This window comes from Salmo salar, chromosome ssa26 (assembly GCF_905237065.1).
Source record: "Salmo salar chromosome ssa26, Ssal_v3.1, whole genome shotgun sequence".
Classification (NCBI taxonomy): Eukaryota; Metazoa; Chordata; class Actinopteri; order Salmoniformes; family Salmonidae; genus Salmo; species Salmo salar.
Window position 1 is genome coordinate 13,624,539 of NC_059467.1, and position 15,149 is coordinate 13,639,687.

The following is a 15,149-nucleotide window of genomic DNA, read 5'->3' on the forward strand; positions in this document are numbered from 1 at the left end:
GTATACACTAAGAAGATAAGATCCAACGCCTGGCAACATGTGATGCGCCAGGGGGCTTGGACCAGCCTGTGCGCCTGCGATAGGCTGAGTAAGTCTAAACCACGCTCAGCCTCTACTCTGATAGTTCCCGCTCAGAGCGGGCCTATCTCTGTCAGAGTATTAAAGAAGAACTTTGTGCTTAAACAGTGAGTTCTCTGTATACCCTGCGAGGTGGTGCAGTGAGCCCGTATATACGAACATCATATTTACCATTTGTACTGTCATTCTATTTACTTAAAGATGAATTAAATAATCATTGCAAAACTAAGTTGCATGGTTTGTTTATATCCTAATACCATATTCAATTGACGCAACCCAACAATTTACAAACTAAGCATTTGTATTTAGTGTGTCTGCCAGATCAGAGGCAGAAGGGATGACTATGGACGTTCTCTAAGTCCGTGAATTGGACCATTTTCCTGTACTACTAAGCATTCAAATTGTAACGAGTGCTTTTGTGTGTCAAGGAAAATGTATGGAGTAAAAAGTACATTATTTTTATTAGGAATTTAGTGAAGTAAAAGTTGTAAAAAATATAAATAGTAAAGATACCTCAAAAAACGACTTAAGTAGTACTTTAAAGTATTTTTACTTAAGTACTTTACACCACTGTGTAATGCATTGAACACCCAACAGCTTTTCAAAGCAGAGCAAATAGATTGCTACGTCATCACTGTTTTTATTGCTTTGCATTTCCTGTCTCTGTTTGGAAGACAAACACCCGATATGTACGATCCCTATTAGTCAATGTAGGCTAGAGCAAATTGTATCTAGTGGTAAATAATTGTGTTAGCTAACTGCTTACCAGACAATATGACAGCACTCAACAGCTTGGTTTAGCTAGCTAGATTAGCTAGCATCCTATGAGTTTTTGGAACACATGCACAGCAAATGTCATTAATTCAAGTAGCCACATTTAGTATCTAGCTAAAGTTTCTATATTATTCACTAACGAAATGAATCCTATTGAAAAGGAAATACAAAACACTGAACAGTATTCTAGCCAGCTAGCTAACTTTAGCTACTCACGTTCTCTGATGATGAAAATATCTGTCTGTTTATCCGAGTTGAAATCACCAAACGCAGCCACAGTGCCATGATTTTCAGACCCGAACAAGTCAGTTGTTACATCTTGAAGAGCAGATGCTAAATACTGCCCTGCAAAATACACAGTAAATGTAAAAATCTTGATAAACAATATCCTCATAGTTGTTCAATTCAAACAACACAAACTGGAATACTGCAGTGCGCGTTTGGTTTACGGCAGAAATGACAGCAAGAAATGCATTAAGCATAAACTCGTGGGGTTTGACACTTGTCAAAAATTACACAACCGACAGCCTTATTTAGGCGTAAATATAAAGGTAAAGAACATCAATGGCACAAGAGGGAGATAGATTATTGACATGTTAATAAAAGGGTGGTGTGACGTCACACCATCAGCGCTTCCTAGTTTACAGCAGTGTCACAACGTGCTGTTACTTGGTAAACACAGAGAACCAACCAACATGTCAAGCTTGGCAGATGTCGGCAGGAAACTCCTGGAAATCAAAGCCAGACAAAAACGTTCAGGTTTGACATATTACTTGCTTGACACTGTGCATTATCTGCAAACCTCTGCGAATGTCCTGAGTGAAAAATCAACGAAACAGATGATATCAATTCCTTGCCTGCTATAGCCACTATAGCCCACTGCAGTGGGCATGCATGAGCATGAAAGGTCAAGTTTGCAGTTACTGAAGCTATTTTAAGATTTTCTCATCAGGTGTTGCCTCTCTACCCTTGCCGTTTGTGTTAGGCTACATAAAACAGCAATGTTATCATACTGAAAGAGAATAAATGTACATGCTGGCCATAGGAGGCTGGTGGGAGGACCAATAGGAGGATGGGCTCATTGTAATGGCTGGAATGGAATACAAGTAACAGAGTCAGACATGTGGCTTCCATATGTTTGTATTTGACTCCATTCTATTTAATACCATTCCAGCCATTACAATGAGCCTGTCCTCATATACATGTAGCTCCTCCCACCAGCCTCCTCTGATGTAGGCTATCTTCCTCGTTTATCAGGCTAGATGCCATTACATTAGCCAACATGGCAACCTGCTCACATAGACAGTGCGGGGGTAGGCAATGAGATTCAGCCATTTTTGTTGGGGTGCTGAAAGAGATTGTATCGGAAAAATAACAATCATTTCATACCTTGATTATATTGAGACACGATCAAATATGGCAGGTAGCCTAGCAGTTAAAGGCGTTGGGCCAGTAACTGAAAGGCCGCTGGTTTGAATCCCCGAGCCGACTAGGTGAAAAATTTGTTAATGTGCCCTTGAGCGAGGGGGGTGGAATCACTTGCGGGCTTTGTCTATGTCCATGTTTTCAATCTGAAGTCTTATAACTTATATACTGATTTTGATTATGATCAGTGGTTAATGAAGCCTGCTGTCAATTAAAGGACTCATGCAATTTTTCATTACATTTTTTTATTTAACAATAAAGGCAATAGTAGGGTATTTAAGAAATACTTTATCATAATCATAATGATAGTTTGAATTTGTTAAGTATCACTCATACAAACATTATAGTTTGACAAATGAATGCCTTAAAATATGTATAGACATTTATGGACTTCTATTTGAAAAAAGACACATTCAGACATTAGGCTAATTCAAACCATCATTACTAGTTCACTCATCTTAACCATCCTATGCCAACATACAAATAATTTCCAAGTAGTCTAATCTTTCAATGACCATTGTAGGCTACATGGCGTATTCATGTTTTGTCATTTGTTGTCTGTTTTGTAGCCACCTAATATTAACTTGCTATGTGATTCATTATTGATTTTTTTTTCTTAAGCCGCTCTACTAACCCTCCTGTGAATTGCTGTAGATTTGTAATTTAGCTGAGAGACGATTGCCCTTTACCTCACCTTTTGAAAATGGCCAGCTCGGAATGTGAGATTTCCAAAGCTCCTCGGAAACTAAAAAGATATGGTAAGTAGTGAATTGAGCATATGTAACTATTCTCCAGATCGTTGCTGTAAATGAGAATGTGTTCTCAGTCAATTTACATGGTAAAATAAGTTTAAAAAAGAGGTAGCAAGCACTCCAAACCTGAAGCCTTTCAAACTGGGTTGAACTAAATCTAGATTCAATCGAGTGTAATGCCTGTATATCATTCTATGAGAAAATTAGCAGGATGACATCACTCCAAATTATACATTTCAAAGATTAATCTTGCCAGCCAGAGTTTTGTATTAATATACCACCCTAGTATCATATGTCCGTTTCAGTGGAGGCTGCTGAGGGGAGGATGGCTCATAATAATGGCTAAAACGGAGCAAATGGAATGGCATCAAACACATGGAAACCATTCCGCTTCAGGATTTACCACAAGCCTGTCCTCCCAAATTAAGCTGCTACCATCCTGCTGTGTTCAGTTTTCTTCAGGTGTATGGTATGATATGCTGAAAATGCTGTGATACACTAATATTACTGCTGTCTACGTGGCTTGGTCAGGATGCTATACCAATATACCAGTCTTGGATATAGGCTTCGTGGGGTAGATTTTGTGTGATAAAATTGGGTATACACTACTGTATCTAAAAATGATCCAGGTAATCAAGTTGTCATCATAATTCACTTTTTTTGCTGCACCTATGATTGACAGTTTCTCCCTAGGGTTCCCACCAAATGTAGTACAACCAATATACTGTTGAATGGAAATAGAAAATGATACTAACCCGTATTCAATTCATAAGCCTTGTATTAACAAATATTGAACTCTGTCAGTGAAGTTAATCACACAATATTTTCCAACAACCACAGACTTCGATCCATGTTTCTATTCAGTAGAAATGAAATAAAACCTTTAATTTGCATATTAGCCTCACACTGCCTCTGCAGAGTTATCTTGAAAAGTGATGCCTTTGTCCCTACTACTTAAAAGCTGATGGAAATTATGGTAATTTGACTGGAAATGTGGATTTTCAGTACCTGAGGTATTGACCCAAGGTTGATCCCATTAAAATGTAAATCACTCCAAAATAAAATTTGTCTGAAGTAGTGGTCCAACAGATGGGGCTTCCCTGAAATTCACTTGGCTCTGAAGAAAGCTTGAAATGGTGGCAAGTTCCATTATATTTAAAATTTGTGCTCAGCATATGAAATCACACTTCTTGCTGGAGGTTTGTTTTGATATTTGCAGTGACTAAATGTGCGTTGGAAATGGGGCCATGTCATGATTGCATACGTCAATGCATTGTGGTTTTTGTGTGACCTGGACTGTTCATTGTATTCTGACGGAAATCACAAAAAATGACTGATACTGATTTATTTTGACAATGTGTTTATGCTGTTGCTCTTCAATCCCATGTGTAGGTAAAGTCTTCATTATCTAAAATCATTCTGTAAAATATGTTTAGCATTTAGGTCTAAATACATTTGTTTCTGAAGATGTGTGATAGAAGTGCTGATAACTAGGAACCTTTGTGGCATCAGTCTTACATCCTAATACTCCCCAAGTGTTCATGGGAGTCTTTCTTTGACATATAGTTACTGTAGTGTGTCTCCAGAGTGTGTGGGAAAGTACCATAGAGGCACCTGAGACATGAACAAATGACCTCCAATTGAGCTCTAGCTCAACAATGAAGGTTCTGTCAAGAATTGTGTTTTCTATCTCTCCTCAGGCTCCATCTATGAACCTCTCAAGCTCTCCATTCTCCACCGGGAGGATGAGCCACTATGGGAGAAACTTGACCGTTACTACAATGCAGGTAAGCACTGTGATTACTATTTAAAATCCTTGTTTTGAAAACGTCCTCAAAGGTGAGGTCCTTCCGAGCTTATTCTTGTACTTCTAGGGGGTGTAGCTTTACAGTATTTAGGTTTGAAATATGGATTTAATTTTGTATGTTACTCTTAGGGCTCTATTTTAACAAAGCTAACGCAACGGTAAATCTAAGTGCAGGCGGTAGCGCTATTGTTTCAGGGATGTGTTAGTGACAATAGCTCAAATATTTCTAGCACAATTCTTGGCGCACTTGGTGGTGTTGCCACGAAAGGTCTGGGTTTTGATAAATAAACAAGGTGTGGGTGTGTTGAGGCCTGGCCCCTCACTGGCCAATCAGAACGTGCTCCATGGCGAAGTATGTAGTTGCTTCGGGTTGTGTATTTACAGACTTTTATGTATTGCCTTGGAATCAACTCCAATATCAATGTTAGTCCGTTATAGTTTTTTAAATGGCTTACAGAAACAAAATAACAAGATGTAGACCTATCCCATCTTTCCTCAATAGGGTAACTTGAACCCATTTGCAGTCCACATTGTTCGAAGTAATTGCATGGCTTCAATAGCATTCCCACTGATATAGGGCCGAGGTCTACCTCAAATTGTATTATGGCTGAGCATGGACATGCCAAACATTGTCATTAAGCAAAATTAAATTCATTATTGATAAGGCCTAAAAAGAGAACTAATGATTCTAATCAAATTCTAAACTAAACAAAGAAACAACTTGTTTTAACATGTCACACTTACAGGCACCATAATGTTTCTCCGTGGGCATATAATATTAAAACAACACAGAATATGGAAGGTTTTACGCACATCCAAAAATCCAAAACGGGATTTGCATGGCTAAAATAATGTGGGCCTGCCTACAATGCATAGATAAAAGTGAATGTCAGCTCACTGTTTTACTCCTCTCAAACTTGAGATATGCTTACTGCCCCGTAGCACTCACGTCGGTAGCCATGAAGTGCTTTGAAAGGCTGGTCATGGCTCACATCAACAGCATCCTCCCGGATACCCTAGACCCACTCCAATTCGCATACCGCCCCAACAGATCCACAGATGACGCAATCTCAATCGCACTCCACTCTGCCCTTTCCCACCTGGACAAAAGGAACACTTATGTGAGAATGCTGTTCATTGACTACAGCTCAGCGTTCAACACCATAATGCCCACGAAGCTCATCACTAAGCTAAGGACCCTGGGACTAAACACCTCCCTCTGCATCTGGATCCTGGACTTCCTGCCGGGCTGCCACTAGGTGGTAAGGGTAGTCAACAACATGTCTGCTACGCTCAACACTGGGGCCCCTCAGGGGTGTGTGCTTAGTCCCTTGCTGTACTCCCTGTTCACTCAAAACTGCATGGTCAAACACAACTCCAACATCATCATTAATTTGCTGATGACACAACAGGGATAGGCCTGATCACCGACAACGATGAGACAGCCTATAGGGAGGAGGTCAGAGACCTGGCAGTGCGATGCCAGGACAACGACCTCTCCCTCAATGTGAGCAAGACAAAGAAGCTGATTGTGGACTACAGGAAAAGGCGGGCCGAACAGGCCCCCATTAACATTGACATGACTTTAGTGAAGCAGGTCGAGAGTTTCAAGTTACTTGGTGTCCACATCACCAACAAACTATCATGGTCCAAACACACCAAGACAGCCATGAAGAGGGCACGACAACACCTTTTCCCCCTCAGTAGACTGAACAGATTTGGCATCGGTCCCCAGATCCTCAAAAAGTTCTACAGCTGCACCATCGAGAGCATTCTGACCGGTTGCATCAACGCCTGGTATGGTAACTGCTCCGCATCTGACCGTAAGGCGCTACAGAGGGTAGTGCGTACGTCCCAGTACATCACTGGGGCCAAGCTTCCTGCCATCCAGGACCTATATACTAGGCGATGTCAGAGGAAAGCCCATAAAATTGTCAAAGAATCCAGTCACCCAAGTCATAGACTGTTTTCTCTGCTACCGCACGGCAAGCGGTACCGGTGCGCCAAGTCTAGGACCAAAAGGCTCCTTAACATTCTACCCCCAAGCCATAAAACTGCTGAACAATAATCAAATGGCCACTGGATTATTTACATTGACAACCCCCCTCCATTTTTTTTTTACACTTTTATACAAATTACCTCCACTAACCGGTGCCCCCGCACATTGACTCGGTACCGGTACCCCCTGTTTATAGCCTCGTTATTGTTATTTTATTGTGCTACTTTTTATTATTTTTTTACTTTTAGTTTATTTGGTGAATATTTTCTTAACCAACAGTGCAGTTCAAGAAAGAGTTAAGGGCTTGTAAGTAAGCATTTCACAGTAAGGTCTACACATGTTGTATTCGGCGGAGGTGACAAATAAGGTTTGATTAGATTTTGTTGATATAATAAAGCTTTGGTGATTAAGATTTATTTCCAAGTGGTCTCAGGAGCCAAATCCTTTATCGACAGTCTTGACTACTTCGCGATTGCATTGGGCAGACAAAAAACCCCGCCATCATTGAGAGGAGGGGAGGCTATGCTTGGTTTTTAATCAAATAACACGAAATGTAAAAAAACATTTGTTTTTCATGTTTCTAAATACAAAGTATACAGGCACCAAAAGCACGTTAGGCTACTTTTGTTCCATGCGCGTATGGGCAGTGTGCGTCATGGCTGGATAGGCTGCGTTTCCACTGTCAAAATTCATACCATAACCAACTGCTAAAACCAGATTTTGATTAGTCTCAAATATCCCTATCAGCACTGCCTGAAATTAGCACTTTGGATCATGTTTTTAAGGACACGCATCAAATATTTCCACTCCGCCCATCTGAGCGTAAGCAAGCAAATATTCAAGACAGATAAATTGACGAACCTAGCGTTAGGGCTGGAAATAGCCATTGCGAAATTTCAAACTAACGTGCATTTGACACTAGCGCTGCCTTAACACTAGCCGAAAATAGAGCCCATGGGCTCTAATCTGAGTCTGTCTGAGTCAGGTCAGGCCATTTTCACAGGTTACCGCACCATTGGCAGACATGTCACACCCCATTGGTCAGTTGTGACGATGACAGGGGGTGCATGGATACAGCGTGGCAACAGATTTCATGGCTTTCTTCGTTAAAGGAAGGACACCCTTTGTTCAGTGTGTAAACAGAGGAAGTGTATTGCATTACATTGTAATTTTATGAAGGATAGAATGTAGTCTATTGTGATCTGTGCTTTGCTGTGACTTGGGGCTGTGGTGTAAATGCTATACCTATGTTCAAGACAAATGACGTTTCAAGGGCAATACAGCTTCTATTATGTTTTATGTTGTGAGCCTATTTGAAGAAAGGGAAAAACAAATGTTTGTTCTACTGAAGACAGGAAACAAAGATGCTTCAATGTGTTATCAGATATTGCCCATGTTTTTGGGGAGCAAAGTTTATCAATTTGGTTTCATGTTTGAAAATCCAGAGGGTTGTATTATTTTTGTATCCCACCCCAAAGGCTAGTATAAGACAGCTGTAGAGAAAAGACAGCATACTTGTGAAATTTTGATGAAAAAGTTTCCCAGAAGTGAGGGTTATTTCACAGGCTGTCTAGGTTGAAATGAGGATGCTACAGGAAAAGCAGCCAAGTGAAAGACACTAGGGGAGCAACTGGTCCCTCATCTGAAACCAGTCCTGCAGTGTGAAGTCATGGTGACAGACATCCCTAAAGAGAACAACATATCAGTGTTTCTCACCACCTGGGCTCCCTGGATGAAAGTGAATCTCACTCATTATTCATGAATTTTGCATTCATGTTACCCCTGTAGCTTTTGTATGTTTGGTGCATGTTTTGTTCTCCAAGGTAAACGGATGCAATTTTAGCTTTTGCAATAATGTGACAGCACACTTTTTGTGGTGTAGACTATATTATAGTGATATTTTACACAGTGCTTTTCCCATTCCCCTTTCTGCTCAGTCAGATTGGTCGAAATTCGGAAAGCTTTCGATTGCTCTAGGTGAGGTTGTGAGTGATTTGTTCTACTAGCAATGAATGAAAGAGTACTGCAACAATAGCATGCATCAAGCCCCCTGTTGCTCTCTCAGAAACGTTCTCTGTGAGATAACAATATGTTGAAATGTTCTTGCTTAATTTTGTGGTCGGTACATAGCAGTTGAATGCGCTTGCTTAATTTTAGCAGGGAGCATAGCAGCAGTTGTTATCGCCAATGCACAGGCCGGTGGATGAATACCTTTTTTTTTTGGCCTCAGAGGTAATGAAATGATGACTCTATTTCCATTTTCCAAAAAAAAAGGTGCAATTGTAAAGCCAGTGGCATTACATGCTCTTAGGATGCAGTGTGGACTTATTCCCTATCATTTCTGAGCAAAAGACATTAGGGACATCACTGTCCCTCACAGTTTGTCTTCTTTTTCTCCTGTGTGGGCCTCCGGTTTCTTATTTATGTGGTAATGTGGCCACACTCCAGTGCCTCTTATTTCATTCTCACACTTGATTATAGTGGAGGCATAGGGCTAGTATCTGACACTGGCTCGGGGGAGATTAAGAAATGTTAAAACGAGCTTTATGTTTTGTTGTGGAGGTCTCTTTTTTTTACTTATTTTTCTTTCTTTCTTTCACTGTCTGGGAGCAGAGGGATGGCCCGTTCTAAGAAACAGCACTAGCTGTTGATTTAGTGGGACATTAGGTTGATGGATGATAATATCATCATATGAGACTGAGCAACTCCAACCTCAGTTTATTTGCATCTAGAGTGCTGTTGTGCCTTTTGGAGTTAGAGAATAATAACATATTTTACTGTGGTTTTGATTCAGAGGAGTCTTACTAAGGTGCCATTTTTCTTCTGATGTGCCTCCAAATACATTATATTGCCTTTTCCAAATCTAAAGCAGAGATTGAATGTGAGAAAAGTGAGTCATGGTAGGTTACATTTATGGACCCAGCAGCTGAGTTAGTTGGGTTTGGAGCAGAAACAGTTGAGTCGAAGAGTCAGGATCAAATCAAATTGTATTTGTCACATACACATGGTTAGCAGATGTAAATGTGAGTGTAGCAAAAGGCTTGTGCTTCTAGTTCCGACAGTGCAGTAATATCTAACAAGTAATCGAACAATTCCCCAACAACTACCTAATACATACAAATCTAAAGGGGTGAATGAGAATATGTACATGTAAGTATATGGATGAGCGATGGCCGAGCGGCATAGGCAAGGTGCAATAGATGGTATAAAATACAGTATATATGTGATTATGAGTAATGTATGATATGTAAACATTATTAAAGTGGCATTTTTTTAGAGTGCATTGTATAAAGTGACTAGTTATCCATTTATTAAAGTGGCCAGTGATTGTGTCTCAGTGTAGGCAGCAGCCTCTCTGAGTTAGTGATTGCTGTTTAGCAGTCTGATGGCCTTGAGATAGAAGCTGTTTTTCAGTCTCTCGGTCCCAGCTTTGATGCACCTGTACTGACCTCGCCTTCTGGATGGTAGCGGTGTGAACAGGCAGTGGCTCAGGTGGTTGATGTCCTTGATGATCTTTTTGGCCTTCCTGTGACATCGGGTGCTGTAGGTGTCATGAAGGGCAGGTAGTTTGCCCCCGGTGATGCGTTGTGCAGACCGCACCACCCTCTGGAGAGCCTTGCGGTTGAGGGCGGTGCAGTTGCCGTACCAGGCTGTGATACAGCCCAACAGGATGCTCTCGATTTGTGCATCTGTAAAAGGGTTTGTCAGGGTTTTGGGTGACAAACCAAATTTCTTCAGCCTCCTGAGATTGAAGAGGCACTGTTGCACCTTCTTCACCACACTATCTGTGTGAGTGGACCATTTCAGTTTGTGATGTGTCAGCCGAGGAACTTAAAACGTTCCACCTTCTCCGTTGCTGTCTCGTCGATGTGGAGGGGGGTGCTGCCTCTGCTCTTTCCTGAAGTCCACATCATCTCCTTTGTTTTGTTGACGTTGAGTGAGAGGTTGTTTTCCTGACACCACACTCTGAGTGCCCTCACCTCCTCCCTGTAGGCTGTCTCGTCGTTGTTGGTAATCAAGCTCACTACTGTTGTGTCGTCTGTGAATTTGATGATTGAGTTGGAGGCGTGCATGGCCACTCAGTCATGGGTGAACAGGGAGTACAGAAGGGGGCTGAGCACACACCCTTGTGGGGCCCCAGTGTTGAGGGTCAGCGAAGTGGAGATGTTGTTTCCTACCTTCACCACCTGGGGGCAGCCCGTCAGAAAGTCCAGGACCCAATTGCACAGGGCAGGGTTGAGACCCAGGGCCTCCAGCTTGATGATGATCTTGGAGGGTACTATGGTGTTGAAAGCTGAGCTGTAGTCAATGAACAGCATTCTTCCATAGTTATTCATTTTGTCCAGATGGGATAGGGCAATGTGCAGTGTGATGGTGATTGCGTTGTCTGTGGACCTGTTGGGGCTGTATGCAAATTGAAGTGGGTCTAGGGTGGCCGGTAAGGTGGAGGTGATACGATCCTTTACTAGTCTCTCAAAGCACTTCATGATGACAGAAGTGAGTGCTACAGGGAGGTAGTAATTTAGTTCATTTGTCTTTGCCTTCTTGGGTACAGGAACAATGGTAGACATCTTGAAATATGTGGGGACAGCAGACTGGGATAGTGAGCGATTGAATATGTCCGTAAACACACCAGCCAGCTGGTCTGCGCATGCTTTGAGGACGCGGCTAGGGATGCCGTCTGGGCCAGCAGCCTTGTGTGGGTTAACACGTTTAAATGTTTTACTCACATCAGTCACGGAGATGGGGGGACGCAGTCCTTGTTAGCGGGCTGCGACGGTGGCACTGTATTATCCTCAAAGCGGGCAAAGAAGGTATTTTGTTTGTCTGGAAGCGTGACGTCGGTGTTGTGACATGGCTGGAGTTCATTTTGTAGTCTGTGATTGACTGTAGACCCTGCCACATACGTCTCGTGTCTGAGCCTTTGAATTGCGACTCCACCTTGTCCCTGTACTGGCATTTCGCTTGTTTGATTGCCTTGCGGAGGGAATAGCTACACTGTTTATATTCAGACATATTCCCAGACCTCTTTCCATGGTTAAATGTGTTGGATCGCGCTTTCAGTTTTGTGCGAATGGCACCATCCATCCACGGTTTCTGGTTAGGGTAGGTTTTAATAGTCACAGTGGGTACAACATCTCCATTGCACTTCTTTATAAATGCACTCACCGAGTCAGCGTATAGGTCGATGTTGTTCTCTGAGGCTGACCGGAACATATTCCAGTCCACGTGATCAAAACAATCTTGAAGCGTGGCTTCCGATTGGTCGGACCAGCGTTGAATGGTTCTCGTCACTGGTACATCCTGTTTGAGTTTCTGCCTATAAGACAGAAGGAGCAAGATGGTGTCGTGGTCGGATTTTCCGAGGTCAAAATAGGTGGTATTTATTAAACAGTGCAGGTGACGAGAAGACTGTATCCTGAGGTTATTTACAATAGCCTACAGATGATGATAAATTATGAAAATTTGTTGAAAGAAAGTACAAAATAATACATTGGCCAATACTATAATAACTAGACAAAATCACAGGGCCAAACGACCGTAATCTTACACATCTGACCAGGGCCATGTTCAGCAAAAGAACAGAAATGGCGCTGTTTTGAACAGCCGGTTGAAGAACTTGTGCCTAAAATCTGTGAATCTACTGGTACGCGCTCACTAGAAGCTAGTTCACAGTGTTGGTGAGACAGTGGTGAGGAGAAATAGGTTGGTGTTTCCAATTCTGGCGTTTGTTATTTATATTACCAAGCACATATTTGAATGGACTAGCAATATCATAGTATTACAAGGAAGTATCGTTGGAAACAAAATAATAAATTGTCCAGAGCATGTGGGGGGAAATGGCGGGAAATTAACACAGCAATTTTTCAATCAGCTTTCTTTTTACATTCACAATGCCAGGGGAAGCCCCAATACGATGCTACTTTTTTAACTCTGGTTAACATATGAAATTGGCCAGAAGAGGCACTGTCCTTTTAATGTGTTTTTTCCCAAGCAGCCTCTGGGGTCAAAGTAATTGTCACTGCCGAGTTACTGAAGGGTTTATTAATATTCTGCTTAATTCCCTCCATCGCCTCTTTATCCCGGCTATGCTGACTTTGTCTCTTTGAATTGACCCGGACTCTTTAACAAACGATCTGGCAGAATGGATGTCCCCATCATTTGCTCTGGCATAATGTGGTGATGAAAAATGAAGTACCCTGTTCAGACAGATTATTCATCGGGAGGAGTAGAGGGTGGTGTGGTGACATTCCTGTGATTCCAGGCCTTCTGTTTTAGTGTGACTTTTATTTAAGCTAAATAATATTTAGAGGATTTCCATGAAGATAAACATGTGTGTCACTCTAGAATGTATATGACCTGAAGACCAAAGTTATTGCTACCTTCACATGTGCAGTAACACACCTTATTAGGATGTCTGGTTTTACAGCAATAACTACATAATATACAGCTGTTTAACATACCTTTATTTTCCATTCCATTTCACAATTTGCAACAACAAACAATGTTAATGGCCCAATGTAGCAATTTTTATATCAAATCATTTCTGGGTAACAATTAAGAACCTTACTGTAAAGTTTTCCACTACAATGGACAAAAAACTATTTATCAATCAAGAATTTAGCTTTGACTCTCTGGGAGTGGTCTGAGTGGGCAGGAGAAAACTTAAAACTGTCAGAGAGGTTTGTAACTCTCTTTGTTATTGGTCTATTAACCAATTTACCGCATGGTGATGTCACCAGGCAAGCCTAAACTCTCACCCATGCAAACAGGCTGATTTAGAAGGTCCTGTGTAGATTGTATTTCTAACCAGCAACTATCAGGAAAGAACACTGGTCAATGTCTGTTTCATCAGCTGTTGTACAATATTATACAAAACAGAAATATAGTTGAAAGCCTGGGGGATCACCTGTCTCTCTGTTGTTTCTCTCTCTAGTGAAGACCACCATTTTGAACTACCAGAGCCCTACCACTGGCCTCTTCCCTACCAAGACATGCTCCAGCTGCAAGGAAGCCAAGGTGCGGGACTCCCTGTACTGTGCAGCCAGTTCCTGGGCCCTGGGTCTAGCTTACAGGTGACACACACACACACACAAACACATTCACTGTATCCACAGCCACCTTAGATCACTGTACATTTTAAAGTTGATCTTAATAATTAATCTAGTACAACCTTAGTTAATGGGCTCCGTCAGGGACCAATATTCTTAATCAAAGCAGACAGCTTTTGTAATGCCAAGGGGGTGCTGCACATTGGCCTGTACTGCTGCTGCTGTGGTGCCCACTTAATAGAGCATCCAGACGACACTGAGTGCATAAAACATTAGGAACACCTGCTATTTCCATGACATAGACTGACCTGGTGAAAGCTATGATCTCTTATTGATGTCACTTGCTGAATCCGCTTCAATCAGTGTAGATCAGGTATTCCCAAACTGGGAAGTGAAGTGGTAACGAGCAAGCAGTTGCTCCCGACGCCACTTGGGTACACTGCAGCATCCACCGAGAGGCTCTTGCTGCCAAGGGAATGCCTGACCACTTGAAAGATGTTTTGGACACTACAGTGAAAATGGTTAACTTTGTTAAAGCAAGGTCCCTGAACTCTCGTGTAGTTTCTGCGCTATGCAATGATATGGGCAACGACCATGTTAACGCTTTTACCACATACAGAAAAGTGAGCTGGTTATCAAGGGGCAAAGTATTGACCCGTTTTTTTGAATTTGAGAGACAAGCTTAAAGTTTTCTTTACTGACCATAATTTCCACTTGTGTGACCGCTTGCACGATGACAAGTTTCTCACACGACTGGCCTATCTGTGTGATGTTTTTTCTCGCCTGAATGATCTGAATCTAGGATTACAGGGACTCTCCGCAACTATTTTCAATGTGCAGGACAAAATTGAGGCTATGATTAAGAAGTCGGAGCTCTTCTCTGTCTGCATTAACAAGGACAACACACAGGTCTTTCGTGTTCAAATGAACTCAAGCTTACGGACAATGTCAAATGTAATATAGCGAAGCACCTGAGTGAGTTGGTTGCGCAATTACGCAGGTACTTTCCCGAAACGAATGACACAAACTGCTGGATTTATTATCCCTTTCATGCCCTGCCTCCAGTCCACTTACCGATATACCGAAATTGCAACAACCGGTTTTGTGAAAATGTAATTTAATCAGAAGCCACTGCCAGATTTCTGGATTGGGCTGCGCTCATAGTATCCTGCCTTGGCAAATCGCGCTATTAAGACACTGATGCCCTTTGCAACCACGTACCTATGTGATAGTGGATTCTCGGCCTTCACTAGCATGAAAAA

The 15,149-nt window shown here is 41.9% G+C and overlaps 2 protein-coding genes across 4 annotated transcripts in view; one reads left to right on the forward strand and one right to left on the reverse strand.

Annotated features, from left to right (window-relative positions):
- The window catches only part of LOC106587292 (T-cell immunomodulatory protein), a 108,104-nt gene extending 106,747 nt beyond the window's left edge, over nucleotides 1-1,357 (reverse strand). Inside the window, exon 1 of the mRNA XM_014175543.2 lies at nucleotides 1,069-1,357. Coding sequence (XP_014031018.1) covers nucleotides 1,069-1,246 — 178 coding nt within the window. The 5' untranslated portion in view covers nucleotides 1,247-1,357. The remainder of the gene's footprint in view (nucleotides 1-1,068) is intronic.
- Nucleotides 1,323-15,149, forward strand: part of LOC106587291 (phosphorylase b kinase regulatory subunit beta) — a 72,974-nt gene continuing 59,147 nt past the window's right edge. For 2 of the 3 annotated variants that reach the window (XM_014175541.2, XM_014175540.2), the window contains exons 1-3: nucleotides 1,323-1,611; nucleotides 4,730-4,816; nucleotides 13,773-13,911. In XM_014175541.2, coding sequence (XP_014031016.2) covers nucleotides 1,446-1,611; nucleotides 4,730-4,816; nucleotides 13,773-13,911 — 392 coding nt within the window. In that variant the 5' untranslated portion in view covers nucleotides 1,323-1,445. Of the gene's footprint in view, nucleotides 1,612-2,931; nucleotides 3,036-4,729; nucleotides 4,817-13,772; nucleotides 13,912-15,149 lie in introns of all 3 variants that reach the window. The other variant, XM_014175542.2, reaches the window with a different exon arrangement.